Source organism: Cryptomeria japonica, chromosome 6 (genome assembly GCF_030272615.1).
Source record: "Cryptomeria japonica chromosome 6, Sugi_1.0, whole genome shotgun sequence".
In the NCBI taxonomy this organism is placed as follows: domain Eukaryota; kingdom Viridiplantae; phylum Streptophyta; class Pinopsida; order Cupressales; family Cupressaceae; genus Cryptomeria; species Cryptomeria japonica.
The window spans coordinates 675,280,121-675,297,915 of NC_081410.1; the positions used below are offsets into that span (position 1 = coordinate 675,280,121).

The 17,795-nt window shown below is 36.8% G+C and overlaps 1 protein-coding gene across 1 annotated transcript; it reads right to left on the reverse strand.

Moving 5' to 3' along the window:
• Positions 1 to 14,822: 14,822 nt before the first annotated feature.
• LOC131036412 (G-type lectin S-receptor-like serine/threonine-protein kinase At2g19130) lies at positions 14,823 to 17,072 on the reverse strand. Its single transcript, XM_057968296.2, has one exon. The coding sequence runs from the start codon at positions 17,070 to 17,072 to the stop codon at positions 14,823 to 14,825; it is 2,250 nt and encodes a 749-aa protein (XP_057824279.2).
• Between the last annotated feature and the right edge of the window lie 723 nt (positions 17,073 to 17,795).

The following is a 17,795-nucleotide window of genomic DNA, read 5'->3' on the forward strand; positions in this document are numbered from 1 at the left end:
CCAAAAATTCCTCTCTAAACACATTTCTGCTTAATTGAATGACCTCATTCATCTTGATCCCTACCATAAGTAAAATGGCCACAAATGTGGCCAAGATGTTACAATTGACCCTACATCAGGATTCATTGTTGATAAACCCATCTCCCAAAATCTCTCTGATCGCTCTGCTAGATAGGTCATCCAATTTGAGTAACACTTTGCTCCATCTCTTTGGTTTGATCTCTCCTCTAAAAGCCATGAACCTAGAATCTGTGGTAGAAACCAACCTAAGGTTCGACTCCATTTTACAATAAACTCTGAATATGACACTTGCCAAACTCTATCAAAAATTGCATAGTCAACTCAATTAAAAGTTGTTTAATAGCTCTCTTCTTCAGATGATGACGCAGGATATGGTACATGCAAAAATCCTTATAATTGTAAAGAAACTATCAAGGTGATCCTTCATCTACAAGCTAATAATAACTACATCAACCATCTTGAAACTTCCTAATATCCATTATCCATAATCATAGTTATATTAATTATCAATTCTAAAAGTTGAGATATGACCTTTCTCATTAAAACTACTCGTGTGGTTTGTAACTTTAAACCCAATCTTACTCTATAATGCACTTTAGCACACAAAAGGGTAGCAATTATCTACCTTAGGATACACATCCTATTTTTTCTATGAAAAAACCATCTGCCCCCAAATTAGCTAGCTTATCCTCCTCTATATTCCCTTCCCTAGATATATGTGATTTATAGTGGATTCTTAAAAAAATTCAAGCAACTGAATAGCTTTGTCTAACATATAATTCAACTTCCAATTCAGAGTATTTTTAGTCCTTAATACATTTATGATAACTTGGGAATACCCTTCAACTGCTAGTTTTCTTGATGTTAAGGCCTAAACTGAATAATAATCCTTCCAACAGAGTATCCATTTCAGCAATATTATTAGTGACTTCGCTGATTGGCCTAGCTAACTTAGCACACATGGAACCATCCCAATGGTGAATGATGCATCCGATACCATTTGTACCCATATTTCATCTGGATGCTCCATCAAAATTTAGTTTATACCACCCATATCTTGGTTTTTCCCATTTACATTGGATTCTTTTTAGAATGCTCTCCTGGCCCCCCTCCCCATAATATGGGGGTATTATTAAACCATACCATTCCTTTCTAATTTTGTTATCCCAAGCTGAAAATGTACAATATTTTAGATTCCGTCTCCTAATTCTGTTATTTGTGGTCTCTACAATAGTTGCTTCTATCTTATTGCAAAGGTTAAAAGATTCCAATTTCTTACCTTGAAAAATCCTTCTATTTCTTTCTTTCCAAATTTGCCAAACTAGGATGGAGGGGGCCAATTTTTTAATAACACTATATAAACTCTTATTCAAGATTATAGGCCAACTCTTTATTTTGATCATTAATTTGTTAGATAGAACTAATTTTCAATTTATTTTACAACACAGTCTAGCCCAACATTCCGATGTGTAAGGACAACTCATTGAGAGATGGTCTACTATTTCTTAATTGGCTTCACGAGTGTGCAGATGGAAGGTCCTTCAAAACCAATTTTCCTGAACCATTTTGCAATCAGGATTCTTTTCTATAATGCCACCCATAAGAACATTCTTCCTTTGGGTAGGCATATTTTATCCCAGAATAGATGAGTGAGGATGTTTATCCTTTCCCAATGTTGAGATTTGATCTGCTCCAAATATTCGTCTTTAACTCTGTAATCTCCTGAGTTTGACCCTAACCAAATTAACTTATCTCTATCCTTCCTAAAAGTGATAATTCTTTCCACTAATATGCCTTTGAATTCCTTTTTCTTTTCCTCAGATAAAGGTGTTTGATCCAATTTTTTCCATTTCTATCCTAAGACAGGGTCCCATTAGGGAACTCAATATAATTATTCAAATAATCTCCCCACAAATCCTTAAGAACTTCCTTGATTGTAGGACTCATAGGAACGTGATCTAGTGTTACATACCCACTCCAAGAATCACTCCAGAAAATAACCTTTTTGCCATCTGCAATATCCCAAGTCAAATTATCTAGAATCAGATTCTTGTTTTCTAAAATAAAGTTCCAAACCTGGATACCCTAGGAGAGTTTGAAGTCCTATATTATATCCAATTAGGTATCTCTTGTGTATAATCTTTACCCATTTGCTGTCAGGTTCTTTGTACATTTTCCATACTAATTTGCTCCTAAAGGCTTACTCTACCAGCTTAGGGTTTTTAGGCCAATTCCTCCTACATCTATTGGTCTACAAATATTATCCCATTTCATTAAGGTTAATTTCTTTTCCGCTGAAGATCCTTGCCAATAAAATGTTCTCATTTTTTGGTTCAACTTAGCTTTGATTCCTTGAGATAGAGGCACACATGACATTTGGTACATGGGAATGGTAGAAAGGACTTATTTAAGCATAGTGGCTTTACCAGCTTTTGAAAGCCATTTCCCTTTCTAGGAATCCATCTTATGTTCTATTTTAGTTAAGACTGGATCCCATAGTTTACTAGTTCTTATACCTTTATCTAAAGGTAATCCCAAATACTTGCACGAGAACTTCCCCTTTTTGAAACCTAGAATATGACATATTCCTAATTCATCCCTCTCACAAGTGTTCATAAAATAGATTTCAGATTTATTTGCATTGACTAGCTTCCTGAAGGCCATATATTTATTCAAAATTGCCCTGAATTCTTTTGCTTCCAACTTATATCTTGTCCCAAAAAGCATTGTATCATCTACGAAGTGTTGGTGAGTAATGTTAGCAACACCCTCTGCTAATTTAATTCCCTTAATCTTTTGCCTATAGAGTGATCTTTACTAATTGCCTTGCCCAATGCTTCTACCATGATGATGAACAAGAAGGGAGACAAGGGATCCCCTTGTCTCAATCCTCTTGAAATATCAAAGTACCCCTTTGGGGAACCAATTACTAATATCAAAAAATTTGGGCTGGAAATGCAATTAAATATTAGATTGATGTGTTGTTTAGCAAAGACAAAAGTTTCCATACATTTACAGAGAAAACGCCAATCCACTTTATCATATGCTTTTTTTATGTCTAATTTAAGCAAATGTTGGGTACTAGGTTTTTTTGAGTTGAATGAATAACCTCATGTGCAATAATTACTCCATCTAAGATAGACCTGTTAGGCACAAAGCCTATTTGTTCCTTTGATATGATAGAAGGAAACATATTTTTGATTTCGTTTGCTAATGCTTTTGATAGTGCTTTGTAGATTGTATTACAGAGCGAGATTGGTCTAAAGTCATCCACCTCCTCTACTTTATCTTTTTTTGGTATTAACGTTATGAAGGTGTTGTTTATTTCCTTTAGAATTCTTTCAAAGTTTCTCATATTTTCTATAGATTCTCAAATCCCAATGCCTAGGAAGGACCAACATTCTTGGAAGAAACTTGCTTGAAAGCCCTCAAGCCCTAGCACCTTTTCAAGGTGTAGCTATTTTACATCCATGTGGATTTCCTCTAATGAAAATTTACTTGTGAGCATCCTCTTATATTCTTCTATAATTATCTTGGGAATGTTTGCTAGCATAAATTGTTGTTATTGGAGATCTATGACATCCCAATTATTGAGTATATTTCTAAATGAGGACACTATTTCTTGAGCTATTTCTACCATGTCCTCTAATAAGATGCCCCTACCATTTTTTATCTGATGAATTCTATTCACAATTCTCCTCTGCTTTGTGTTGTTATGAAAGAATCTAGTATTATTATCCCCTTCACTTAGCCAATTTTCTCTTGACTTCTACTTCCAGAAAATCTCTTCTTTAGTCAAGATATCCTCATACTTGTGGAGTAGCTCTTTTTCTTTTATAAATTTCTCATAATCCATACCATCTCTAATTACACTCTCATTCAAATCCACTATCTCTACTTTAATGGTCTCCTTTTCTTTAAATATATCTCTAAAATGCTCCTTATTCCACTATAGTATTTTTTTTTTAACATTTTTTAGCTTAGTAATAAAGCAAAACATTTTGGAGCCAGACACTTGTACATTCTTCCACCAGGATTTAGCCAAGTTGAGGAAATTTATTTCTTGGAACCACATCCTCTTGAATTTGAAAGGGCGGTTCCTGGGTCTCTTATCCTCTTTTATGCTTAAAGCAACTGGGAAATGATATGAGCCTGCAATAGTTAGGATTTTAGACCTCAACAAATTGCTAAACCTGGCTAGATCCCCTTTGAAGAAAAATCTATCTAGCTTCTCTGCTATGTAGTTGTTACGTAGTCTCTTTTGATCCATGTAAAGTACCATTATCCATTTGTATATTTAACAAATTATTGTTCCTGACCCAACTTTTAAAATCCTTCTAAGTTGTAGATTCTACTAGTATGCCCCCTACTTTTCCTGACAATTCCAAAATAACATTAAAGTCACCAGCTAGAATATAATTCTCTTCTGTGTTTTGAGCCAGAAGAGATTCAATCTCTGCCCATACTTCCCTTTTACTTAAAGTGCTGATAGGCCCATATAAGTTAATAAGGAAAAAGCTAAGGGAGTTAGTACTGCTTCTAACCCTTCCACCTTGCCATTGGAATTTCTTAATCACCTCTTCAAAGCTTACATTTCTAGGATCCCACAAAATGGCTAGACCCCCCACAGCGCCTACTACATTTGTAAAAGTTGTTTTCCATAATCCCGGTTTTTTACAAAATAAATTTCAATCCTCACCTCTAAGTTTAGTTTCTTGAAGCATCACTACCTCCGAACAAAATTTTGTTAGACAACTCTTAAATAAACATTGTTTATTAGGGGCATTCAGGCCCCTACCATTCCATGATGTCACCTTCATTTCTCCTTGGGAAGGAACTTCCCCTTCCCAGCTTGTAATAGAGATGTGACTTTAGCTTTCCCTTCTGCCTCACCGGCCAAATCCTGAAGTTCATTGAGAGATTTCTTTCCTCTCTTTCTTGTAGATTTCTCATAGTCCGAGATCTCTTTACCAGAGCAATTAATGTCCAAGCTTGATTTAATTACTCTCAATATTTCCCCTGTGCTTAAGAGAATCCTCTAGACACTCTGTCTCCATATCCTCAACGTCCTTAGCATCCAATTCCAAGATTTCCTAAATCAGTCTTTATTTTTGATTGCCAACTTCTATATTATCTTCATCTTTTGATTCTAACTCTACTTCTGGAGCATTATTGATACCTAGTAGATTATAAATTACTTCTAGTTCTGCTAGATTTTTTTCTTTCTTTGTATCCTTAATTTCCCCCTCCTCTAAGGTAGTGGCATGCTCAGCCATCTTCCTTTTCTCCTCAACATCACCGAACATACTCTTTTCTAACATACTTGGATAATTGGCTACGATAGGCGTTGCCGAACTCTTCTCTAAAACCTCTTTATTCTAATTTAGAGGCAGATTTTTGTCAGAGGGGCAATCCTTAGTAGTTCTATTATCTTTATCCTTTGTACCATAATTCTCCACAATAAAACCCCCCATCTCATGGTTGAGAGAAATGTTGATTCCCTCTAATGGCAGAGTTTTTTTACTTTTGTGTTTATTTGGAGATAATCTATTTGTTTTAGTCACTAATTTGCCCGATATAGGTCCATTGTAAAATTCTGGTCTAAAATGGTAAGCCTCCTATGCAGTTATTAATTCCAGAAGATCTAAAAATTTAGAATCTACACTAACATCCACTAGGATTCTAACCTTTATGGAGTTTAAAAAGTTACAATCCTCTGCTCTTATAAAGGACCCTAGGACATTCCCTGTCTCCACTAGGGTTTCAAACTGCAATAACGCCACTAGGACATATAGAATTCTAATCCATTTTGGTACTTTTTAAAATTCATATGTCATCGGATTAAAGTTTCTTTGTCAAACTAAGAATAGAAAACTGTATCCCTCATAAAAAATTGGTTTCCCAAAGAGAAATTCCATCTTTAAAGCCTCATTTACACAGACTGAGAAAAGAAAGTTATTAGGAAGGATCAATATACTTACCTGATTGGGTAATGCCGAATTCCACCAATTCATAATTTGTAACGTTGAATGGCCCGATCCACTCCATTTAGAAAATAAACCAAACTTATTGCACTGGTTCTATCTGTCTTCTATAATTTTTTTATGAACCACAAACGGCGTATAGTCACCCCTATTGCATTCATCCTTCCCAAATGAACCCCTCTTTGAAGCATTTCTTGGTTGGTGATCAATTACCTTGGAGCCCCTCAATCTTCCAAGATTCACCTTCAGGTTTGGACCTGGTTGATAATTAATATTCTGAGCATGGTTGGGGGTTGTCCACTGCCTCTTCCAATCTTGTCTTAAAATATGGAAACTATTGTTTTCCCCATAATTTGATCTGAATCTTGATTGATTCTTGGGTTGAACAACTGCGTCTGATTGAAGATTAACCCTAATATGCTTGCGTCTTAAGTCCAAATCTAAGAATTTATGAAGCTGACTTTCCAATTTTTTTGTTCTTTTGGATTTGACCATTTGTCATCAATTTTCTGAGCTTGTTTGAGGATGTTGAATGGCTTGTTTCCCACTTCTTTCTTGACTATTGAAATTAAAATCCCGGTTGGCCAAGCCTTGCTGAACAGAGGGAATTGTCCTGATCTTGGGGCTCTGATATCTCCTCCTGAATAAGAAGCTTGGAATTTTGAATTTACACTAGCCTTGTGAAGCCTTCCAGCTATACCATTTAATCCTACTGATCTATGGTTAATTCTTGTATAGTGTGAGAATGAGTAACAGGCATACAGTAATCCCTCATTGCTACCTTTCTATTGTTAGGTATTGTTTGTGAAATACCCTTTCTATCGCCAAATCTTTGTCTTGTGTTTATAGAGGGCATAAAAATTATTGTTGTGCGAATAGAAATTTTGTTGCATTGTTGCATATTCCGAGCAGAGCTTTTTTAAGCCTTCACAAAGATTTGATTAAAAAAACTATATTTTAATAAATAAAATAATAATAAAATTAATAATAATTAAATAGATACAATAAAAAAATATATTATTAAATAAAATAAAAAATTAAAAAATGTAGTTATGAAAAAAAAAGACAAATAGTTAGTGAATTTGAATGAGTGATTGTAGGAAATATGTTAATAATTCCAATTCAAGATAATCATTGTTAGAGTTTATTTTGTAAGGGATGGTCATTCTGTACTTGATTTTATGCTTGATCGATAGAAAGAGTAATTCTTAAACATCATTTTTTGTTAGGCCTAAGAATTATAATTGAGTAGTAGAAGACCAAAAATACTATTGTCTTTTGTATATTGTCTTGGTTCTTTTCATCTTATTGGTCTTGTTGTCAATAACTTTTATTTAATTATTTTCCCTATCTAGTGATGCCACTTGTCCTAACCTAGTACCCTCACCCTCTCTTTGTCCACCTCTTCTTATTGTGTCTAGGTCTGCAACATTATCCATTTTCTCCTTGCGCTCTTTGCTTTCATCATGATGTTGGATCACAGAGTGTGATCTGAAATGTTGATGCAAAAAAGATCACATAATTAAATCTAGAAGCTCATATAGACATACTAATGGATTGTGGAAATCTACTGATATTGGTTTACTATTGTCTTATTCACAAAATAAAATTGCATTTAAAGGCATAGAGGACAATTAAACTATCAAAAAAAAACTGCCTCAATGAAACTAAAAAATAAACTAATGGAAAGAACCTGATGATTAATACATTAGCATCCCCTCCTTAATCTAAAGGGGTTACAAGAAATTAGGCAATATTTTGAACTGCTCACTTCTTCTTAACAAATTCACACTTATCCAAGTTCATGGTTAGCTTTTCATCATACAATCTTTGTAGCACATCTTGCAAATGATTAACATGATCTACCCTATCTTTACTGAAAATGAGAATATCATCTAGATATACCACCACAAATTTACCTATGAAGTCCTTCATCACCTCATTTATGAGTCTCATGAAGGTTCTTGGAGCATTGGATAAGCCAAATGGCATTACAAGCCATTCATAAAGACCCTCTGTAGTCTTAAATGCATTTTTCCACTCATCACCCTCCTTAATCCTAATTTGGTGGTATCCACTTTTAAGGTCAATCTTGGTAAAGTACTTGGCTTCCCCTAAACAATCCATCAGGTCTTCTATTCTAGGAATTGGAAACCTATATCTGATGGTGATCCTATTTATAGCTCTAGAATCAATACACAATCTCCAAGTACCACCTTTCCTTGGGGCTAACACGGTAGGGACAACACAAGGGCTAATACTTTTCCTAATTAGGCCTTGGTCTAAGAGCTCTTGGATTTGCTTGGCAATCTCAACATTTTGTTGGAGAGTCATTTTGTAAGCTGCCTTGTTAGGTAAGGATGCTCCAAGAATGAAGTCTATTTGATGGTTTATGGTTCTTTCTTGTCTTCCTCCTTAGGCTTCACTACTAATGCAAACCCTATACCTGCACCTTCCTCAAGTGTCTTCAAGAACTCTTTTTCACTCACCAAAAGAACATTAGGACCTGCTGCCCTCTTTTCACCTTCTCCAAGGATAGACTGAATCTTGAATGTGAGTCCATCTTTCTTGAATGATTATGCATTCTTGGCTCCGTCATGAATAGCTTATGTGTAAAATTGCCATGGTCTTCCCAATAGAAGATGGCATGCATCCATGGGTAGGACATCACATAACACCTTGTCCTTATACCTCCCAATGGTTAAATCCACCCATCCTTACTCGTTAACTAGGACATGTTGGCCTTTGTTCAACCAAGTGACTCTATATGGGTTGTCGTGAGGTATCCTTTGAAATTTGAGCTTACTCACCGCCTCTTCTGACACAATGTTGTCTATTGAACTTGAATCAATGATCACTTTGAAAACCTTGTCCATAATCTTCCATTTAATCCTGAATAAGGATCTTCTTTGGCTAGGCTCTTCTTTGACCGGTTCTTTGATCAAAGTTCTCCTTATCATCAATTTGTCACCCACCTCTGATTCTAAGGCAACCTCTTAACTCTTGCTTCTTGAGGACTCTTCTTGAAGATAGTTCACTCTCCTATCACTACCTTGTGATGATGATCCCTTCTCTAGACACCTATATGCTAGATGACCAAGTTGGTTACAATGATAACACTACATTGTTGCAAAATATGAGAGACCTCTACCTTGTCCACTAGATCTTCCTCTAAAACCACTATTTGACCCCCTTCCTCTATTGAATCCTCCTTTACTAGTGCCACTCTCTTGCTGCTTAGTGAGTTTAGACTCACCTTGTGTTCTTTGTTCATAACTTCTTCCTCTAAAGCCTCCCCTATGGCCTCTATTGTCTTTTCCTCTACCTCTGCCCCTATTGATACTTGAGTCATGTCTTCTTTTCAGTTTTTCTTCCACTTTAAGGGCAAGTTGATAGGTTTGATGAACTGTCTTTGGGCTCATTAGACTGATTTCTTCTTGGATGTTCCACTGTAGACCATTTAGGTACCTAGCAAATTTGAGACTCTCTTCTTCCACTACATGAGATCTAAGGCTAAGTTTATGAAATTCCTCCATATAACTACTGACATCAAGGTCTTTTTGTCTTAAGCTTTGTCTCTTCCTATGAATTTGCACTTCATATTCATCAGGGAGATAGACTTATTTGATTTTGACTAACATCCCTTTCCAAGAAGAGATGGATGCTTTGCCGATTTTCATTCTCTCATCTTGCACAAATTTCCACCATGTGAGAGCAACTCCTCTCATCCTTGACTTGGTCACTTTAACTCTTTGGGCTTCAGTTATGCCTTCACATTCAAAATGGTTCTCCATGCCTTCTATCCATTCTAAGACCACTTTTGCCTCCATCTTACAAGTGAACAATGGCAATCCTTCTAGTGATTTACCACTTAAGGCCTTCAATGCCTTTAGGAAAATTTCTTGTTCTAGGACAAGATTAGGTTTAGGTACTTTGTCTATCTCTAACACTTCTTTACCCTTCCCTTCTGCTCCTTCAACCTTTACCAACACTTCATCTACCTTGGTTTCAACCTCACCAAGCTTACTTTCCAATTCTAGCAACTTCTCCTTCAAGAGTCTATTCTCTTCCTCCTGTTCATCCACTTTCTTTGCCAACTCTGTATTGGTCACCATGCTATTGTCTCCTATAGATTCCACTGAGGAAATCTACTCACCTAGCCCAAATCTTATCGGCTCTGATACCAATCTTATAGGGAGGCTCCTAGTTGCTTGAGTCAGCTTGACTCACTCCAAGGCCTTTTCTCCTAGCCTAGTCTGGGAATACTCTTCTCTATTCCCCTAATCTACTCTAGGACCTCACTATCAAGGTTTTTTCCTCACTCCTCATGAATTCACTTTCGTAAATTCATCAGCTCATCAGACACCTTGCAGGGTTTCTCTGCCATAGTTTAATCTTACAACTCCTCTCGAGTTGTTTCTCAATCATCCTAGGATCTTCTCTCCATTTGATCCCATCTCCTCTGTCCTGAGGCTAATAGCCTAGACTCCCAAACAAATCTGCTTATGATTTTCCTTAGTCACTGGTACCTAGTCGGGCTATCATCAATCTCGCCTAGGGCCAGTCTACTGAAACGGTCGTCACCATTCCCTGGAATCCCATCAATGGAACCCTATAGTACATGTCTGACTCTTCTTGACAACTTCTAATGGTCATGAGGATCCCATGATGGAGCTTCAAGACAGAGCCATGACTACAATTACTTGTCACCAACATGAAAAGCAAGAAAAAAGAACAATAAGGCTATCTACAGAGCCGAACTTGGAACGATTACAGAATTGAAACTCACACTATGCAGGAAAGAAACTTCTACACTATCTACATCACCATCTGAAAATTTAAGCCAAAATTAACAATAAAGAGGAAACCAGGAAATGATCTTTCGATTTAATATTCACAGAACAAAACCGTCTTATGGAAAACTCCAAAATCTAACCGAACCCTTTACAGAATGCCCATTGGGTCTTATAGCTTCTGCACATGTTGTGCATCATCCCTGAACGGACGAGATGCACCCTCGACACAATCAGTTGCCTGCAGTAATCATCCTTCAACCTCCAACGAGTCACCGGGTCAGTGCAACATAAACACTTGATTTTTGAAGAGTGGCATCAGACAAACTTAGGCCGCGATGAGCCCTAGAAATGTTCCATCGATAGCTTAGTTTTATCAACATCGAGTAAACGTAGGCCACTTTTATCGACATTGAGAAAACTAAGGCCACGGTGAGTCCTGAACAAGTTCCATCGATGGGTCAGTTTCATCAACGTCGAGAAAAATTAAGTTGGTTCCATCGACGACCTTCGGTAGTCACTTTCCTATCGGGTCCGCGGGGTAGCTCGAACAAGTCTTGCCAATCACCGATGGTGGGCTTCACTGCTAGTGGTCAAGGGAATATTTACAAAAAGAAGGCAAAAAGTGCTCCAAGCCGCTCTAAGCTTGAAATGTAGTCCTTAGCCAAAAAAAATAAAATGAAAATTTGCAAAACTTCAAAGGGTATTTGTTGACCCTTAGGTGCTCCTGCACCATACAAGCACTAAGATCTAGATATAATTAGTGTGGTGAAATTGATGAAGTTTTAGCTACAAAGTGGGTTCTGCTTTAATTTATAGGTATCCTAGGATTCATATCTATTTGTATAGTAATGTCGTTTACCAATTTAATTGTAAAATTGGTTATGTTCAAGGAAATTATCCTTGTAATTGAAGTAAAGTCACTGGTTTGGTAACAAGCATGGTCTAATTTCAAAATTTGAGTTTCTTATGTTATGGTCCATGTTTGCCCCATTCTAATGGGATGAAAGGTAGCTTGACGCATGAAGGTTGTGGCTAGAATGTAGTTTTTGTTTTGAACAATTTTCTTGGTAGAAACAATTCTCATGTGAAAAGAAATAAAAGTTCAACAAAAATAGTATTAGTCTATTAGGGCTTTTAGTATTTTAGAGGGAAAAAGGTGGAAATGCTAACTACTGCAAGCACTAAGATCTAGATAAGATTATTGTGGTGAAATTGATGGACTTTCAGTGACAGAGTTGATTCTTCTTTAATTTATAGGTATTCCAGTATTCATATCTATTTGTATAGTAATGTCATTTACCACTTTAATTGTAAAATTGGTTATGTTCAATGTTTATCCTTGTAATTGAAGTAAAATCACTAGTATATTAAATAGGCATGGTCTAATTTCAAAATTCGATTTGCTTATGTTATGGTCCATTTTTGCCCCATTCTAATGGCTGGAATGTAGTTTTTGTTCCTTACTTGAAAATCTGCTACAATCGAACCATCCATCACACAAGAACTCCACTCTTCATAACTCTTTTTTCTTCTAGAAGGAGTTTGAAACTGGAAATGTTCAGTAAACTTTGGTTCAAGTTTCAGAAGATGCTTCCTTTGTAAAATACACTGATGAAATTATCTAAATGTTGTAAGGCCTGTGTATGTGTGAGAGGTTGCTTGGCCGTCCTCCCCTCCCTAGACATTTATATATCTGTATAAACTACAAAAATATACATATTGATATACATTGAAACAAATACATATATACAATACACACACACATTATTGTATTTCCTTAAAGCTTTAAGAAATTGACATTTTGAAAACTTTAGACAGTGATAGTACAGTTCAAATGATGCAATCTTATCTGCATCTACAACTTAGTTGTGACTCTCTTACACACCACATAACATATAAATTATCTATCACAATAGGTCAAATAAAGAAATTCTAAAGTGAGGCTAGCTGCAATTTTTGGTGAGGGTGTTCAAAATAACACTTTTCTATACTATTTCTCATGTAACTTTCCAAGATAAAGGCAACTAGAAAGTGTCTTTGAAGTAATTTATGCATATCGAAATCCAAAGATACCAGTCAAGCTTTCAAAGTTAGTAAAATTGGTTTCCAACTGTATCTTGTGTCTAGACAAATGGGAGTTTCAAGTAAGATATATAAATAATTTTTATTGCATCTTCTAGAGAAAATTGAACAGATGAGTTAATTGTTTCATCATTCAGTAACACTGTTTGAATTTCAAAGACTGGAAAATTGAACCATATTGTCTGTAGTAAAATTAACCACTTGCCACTATGTTTTAAAAATGACCATGTTCAGACAAAGTGGCATAACCAAATAGTTAAGGTCTTTGGCCCACCATAATATTTTTACTACTAAGTGTGTTTGTAATATGTGCATTCAGGATGGGAGAAGTTATTTGTATCCTTTATTCCTATCGAGACTGGAAAGGCTTCAGCTAAGACAAAAAAAATTTCTATCTGCAATGGAAGTTGCAAATGGTCTAATCCTATATATGAGACAAGAAGAATTTTGCAGGACATGAAGACCAGAAAATTTGATGAAAATTTATACAAGCTTGTAGTTTCAAGTTCAACGGTACAAAATGTGGTGCCTTTTCTGTGTTTCCTGTGTCTGCTAGCTTTGTTTGTCATTTCATGTATAAGAAGTGTCAAAAATGGTGATCTAGCAAGAAAAATGGAGGTTATTTCAACTGCAATGGAGTGCGGAAAGGAGGAAAAGTTTATTGTTATCAAATAACAAAGAAAGAAACTTCTGCCCAAGATTTGTGCAAGTGTTTTGTACTTTATGAACCTAAGAGGATGGCTGTGATAGCTGCTACACCTGGTTCTGCTGATGGTAAAGAAATATATTATGGTTTTGATAGAGCATGTTAGAGTTTTGATACTTACCAGTTAAGTTATGTCCCCAGACTTGGGACTAGTTACTTCTGCTATTGCTATTTTCCCATGCTCTCTCTGTGCCTGTGCATTCAATGACTTGATAGAAACTATTCCAAAAATAAATAAAAAGCCTTAGTAAATCTCGAGCAAATAACCATGAAACTGGAGCAAATTAAAAGCGCTGTGTGGAAAAATTTCAAAGATAAGATTTTACCTTTGGCGAATTTTAAACATTTAAAGCAACATCAAGAAAATAACTTGAAAACCTTGAGCAAATTCACAAGCCTGCCAAGCGAGAATGAAAAAATATTGTGGAAGAAGGAATATACACTAGACAAAATTTAAGGAATGCCAGAAACATTAAGAGTGCAGCTGGCATTTGTAAATGCCAGCTGCAATCTTAATGCTTTTACTCAGAAATAGTACTGCCTGTAATAAACATTATAAGACGTGTTTTAATTTTTGCTTGTCATTGTTCACGATTTCTTTTTTCCAATTTTTTTATTAAAACCTCAGTAAAATATTCGGTCACCAATCAAAAAATGCCCAAAGTTTTTAAGAAATTCACTTTAATAAATAAAAAATATAAGATTATAGTTTAACTATAGCTTAAAGTGTTTCAACAAATTTATGAAGGACAATTTAATTCAAATTAGTGAAGCTGAAAACATTAGTCTCTGCCTTATATAAGACACGGACTAAAAATGAGATCAATTAAAAAGTCAAATCCTCTTTGAAAATAAATAAAAAACAAATCCCAAAAAAATTACAACTATCATATAGTATGAATTTATTATTAACAACTAAAATATGACAATTTAAAAAAAAAAAAAACCTTTCATAAATTCTTATTAATATTAATACATAACACGTTAAGAATTATAACTAATATTAATAATAATAACTACTTTACATTAGCTAGTTCATCGAAAACATTAATAATTAGATAACTACTAATTTCTAGTAAACACAATGATTATCTATGAGCGCTTGCAAGCACCTCTCGTATTGTTCCACGTTACTTTCTGATTTGGCTTCCAATATTCGGACAACTTGAGCCATGCTTGGTCTCGCATTCTCATCCTCTTGAATGCACAGAATGCTTACCACGGCTGCTCTTCTCACCTCTTCAACATCTGCCTTATCTGCAATTCTTTCATCCACATACCAATTGTGTTTCCCTTGAGAATTTGAGTTGCTGCCCAAGTGGGAAAGTAGCGTTGAGATTCCTGCACACTCAAATCACTATTTCGTCGGCCTGAGATTATTTCGAGCAGGGTCATGCCAAAACTGTATACATCCACCTTCACTGTTATCGGCACGCCGGTCAGCCACTCGGGAGCCAAATATCCTATCGTCCCTCTTGTTGTCGTCAGCACTTTGCTGAATTCTCTGCCAACAAGCTTTGCTAGTCCAAAATCAGACACTTTCGGAGAGAAATCCGTGTCTAGAAGAATATTTTCTGGCTTGATATCGCAATGGATGATGCGATCTCTGCATTCGTCGTGAAGATAAAGTAACCCTCTTGCAGTGCCCAAAGCAATTCCAAATTTGGTATTCCAGTCCAGCACCTTGTCTTCTTCTTTGGATTTGCGGCCCAAGAAAGAATTGAGAGACCCATTTTGCATGTACTCATACACGAGCATTCTTTTGGACCCCTCCACGCAGAATCCGCGAAGCCTCACCAAATTCACATGATGTATGTTTCCAATGGTGCTAATTTCTGCACGGAATTGCTTTTCTGCTTGCGCGGAACTCTCTAATCTTTTCACGGCTACAAGTGTCTTGTCTCGCAGAGTTGCTTTGAAGACAGAGCCAAATGCTCCCTTTCCCAACTCATGGGCGAAATTACTGCTTGCAATTTTGAGCTCTTTGTACGTGAATGTTCTAAGTGATGTTGGTGCGTCGTACTCCTCGACTTTCTGAAGCAGTCTTCCGCGCCTGCTCTGAATAATGCATGCACCGATGAACATACAACTCAAAACGGCAACGCCCAGAGGAATTGAAATGGAGAGTGCAATTACTCTGCTGCTGCCTCTTCCCGCGTGGACTGACAACAGTGACACATCAGAAGCAGCCAATCGAATGAATAAGAGTTGGCCGTCAGAAGAAGTGGCCTTAGCCCGCATGCTTAAAAGATCGCCATACCACAATTTACAAACATCAGAATTAGAATCGGTGAAAGCAAAGGCCGTGCAGGAGCAATTGTTGAGACAAGCAGTTTTGCATCCTAGTAGAGTCCACTCTGACGTGATTTGAAAAGGCTCTTTATCAGACAAAGACTTATCGGTAACTTGGAGGAAACCATCCTGCGTGCCACTGCCATTGATGGCGGCGCAGTTTAATGGAGTACGCCGAACACAACCACTTAACCACCATTCCTGAGAACTCCAGGCAATAGCGTTTCTTGGGTGGAAGCCTTCCATACATCTGCATGACTGAATGTTTTCTTGGGTGAAACATACTCCGTACGCCCCGCATACGCCATACACGCCACAGCTTGATTGGGGTTGATACCAAATCGGGCTCCAGCTATTATTATTAGTCCAATAGTAGAGTACCATCTCGCCGTTCCTGTTGAGAACATGTCTAGCCATCATCGTACTAGCCTGGGGTCCAAGCTTATATGTGTAGTACATTCTTGTGGGAGAAAACACCAGGAATTCCATCTTCAAAATGGTATAAGAAAGAGCCCCTGGCAAAGTGGTAAAGTAGCTACCAGTCCATGCTCCCGTACTGTAATATGAAACGCCATTTTTATAGTGCATTGAAAGGTCAGTTTCTCCCGGGGATGGATTCATTTGGTCAAAGAAGGGCCCAGGCGCTGGATCCACCGAACTCTTCCAAGAGTTTAATTTCAAGCCCTTCCATAACTTCATCGTAGGCAAAAGTGTATCTGTGGGATCTCCAAAGCTCTCCCACACAATCTCAGAAGTGTTTTGGGCGCCAAATAGAACAAAATTACCATTGTCCAATATGTAAGCTCTGGATGCCTTTGTTTGCTGAGTGTTATTACTAGACCAAATGTTTTGTCCTTGCCAATCAGAGACAGTGAGATAACCAGATGTAGAGAGCGTCAAAACGCCGGGCAGGTCTCTGATGGGAGTCTCCCTGTTAGCCACCCAAACAATGGTCTTGTCAGGGATCTGAGCATACCAGATGCCAACATACCAGTTGTTGGTTCCGTTGGGACTAAAAAATCCCAATTCAAAAGTACCATTCTTCGAAATAATGGTCTGATTTTCCCTCAGAGAAGCCCCCATAGAAAGGGTGTCTCCAGTAGCAACAAATAAATGGTAGCTGCACTGGAGAATAAGCAAAGCAAGAGCTAAAATGAAACGTTTCAAGCAGTTAAATGCTAAACGATCCATTTTCTTTCGGCTATTATTTCTTTCTCTTAATTACAGACGCCTGGCAGTGGAAGAAATGTCTATCTGTGGCCAATAGTTTTTACTGAGATATTATATAGATTAGCTAATTCTGAAGTGCTTTTGTTACTTGAACAATTATCCGTTTTTCGCCGATAGGGGATATAGAGGGAAGTTGCCTCACGCCTAAAGATTGGGGTGGTTTTTTCTTCTCAGTTGTCGGTTTTAATATACATCATGCATTGAACCGAAATTAGTCGGATTCTAATATCAAATCAAGGGCAAATCTGATTAAAACTTGAGGATACGTTAACCCATGTTGTCATATTCCATCATATGTAATGAACACCTTACGTGTCTGAATTTTTCATACTCCATCATATGTAATGAACACCTTACGTGTCTGAATTTAAGGCTTACACATCTTGCCACCATAAACCATGCCATTTGCCATTCCAAAATTTCCAAACGAGTTTGGCTGACTTGAAAAATTAGCCATTTTGAGTAGATGTTTGAGACTAATAATTTCCAAATGTCAAAATGCCGTAAACAATACTTCAATAAGTCTACACCAAAACTCTTTCAATACCTACAAGACTACACTTGTCGCATACACACAGTCTATGTGTTGCTGCTGACTATCGTGCTCATTTGTTTTGATTTTTAAATTAATTAATAATTCAAAGTCAATGACACGTTCTATCCTCTATAGACAAAAGTATGCTC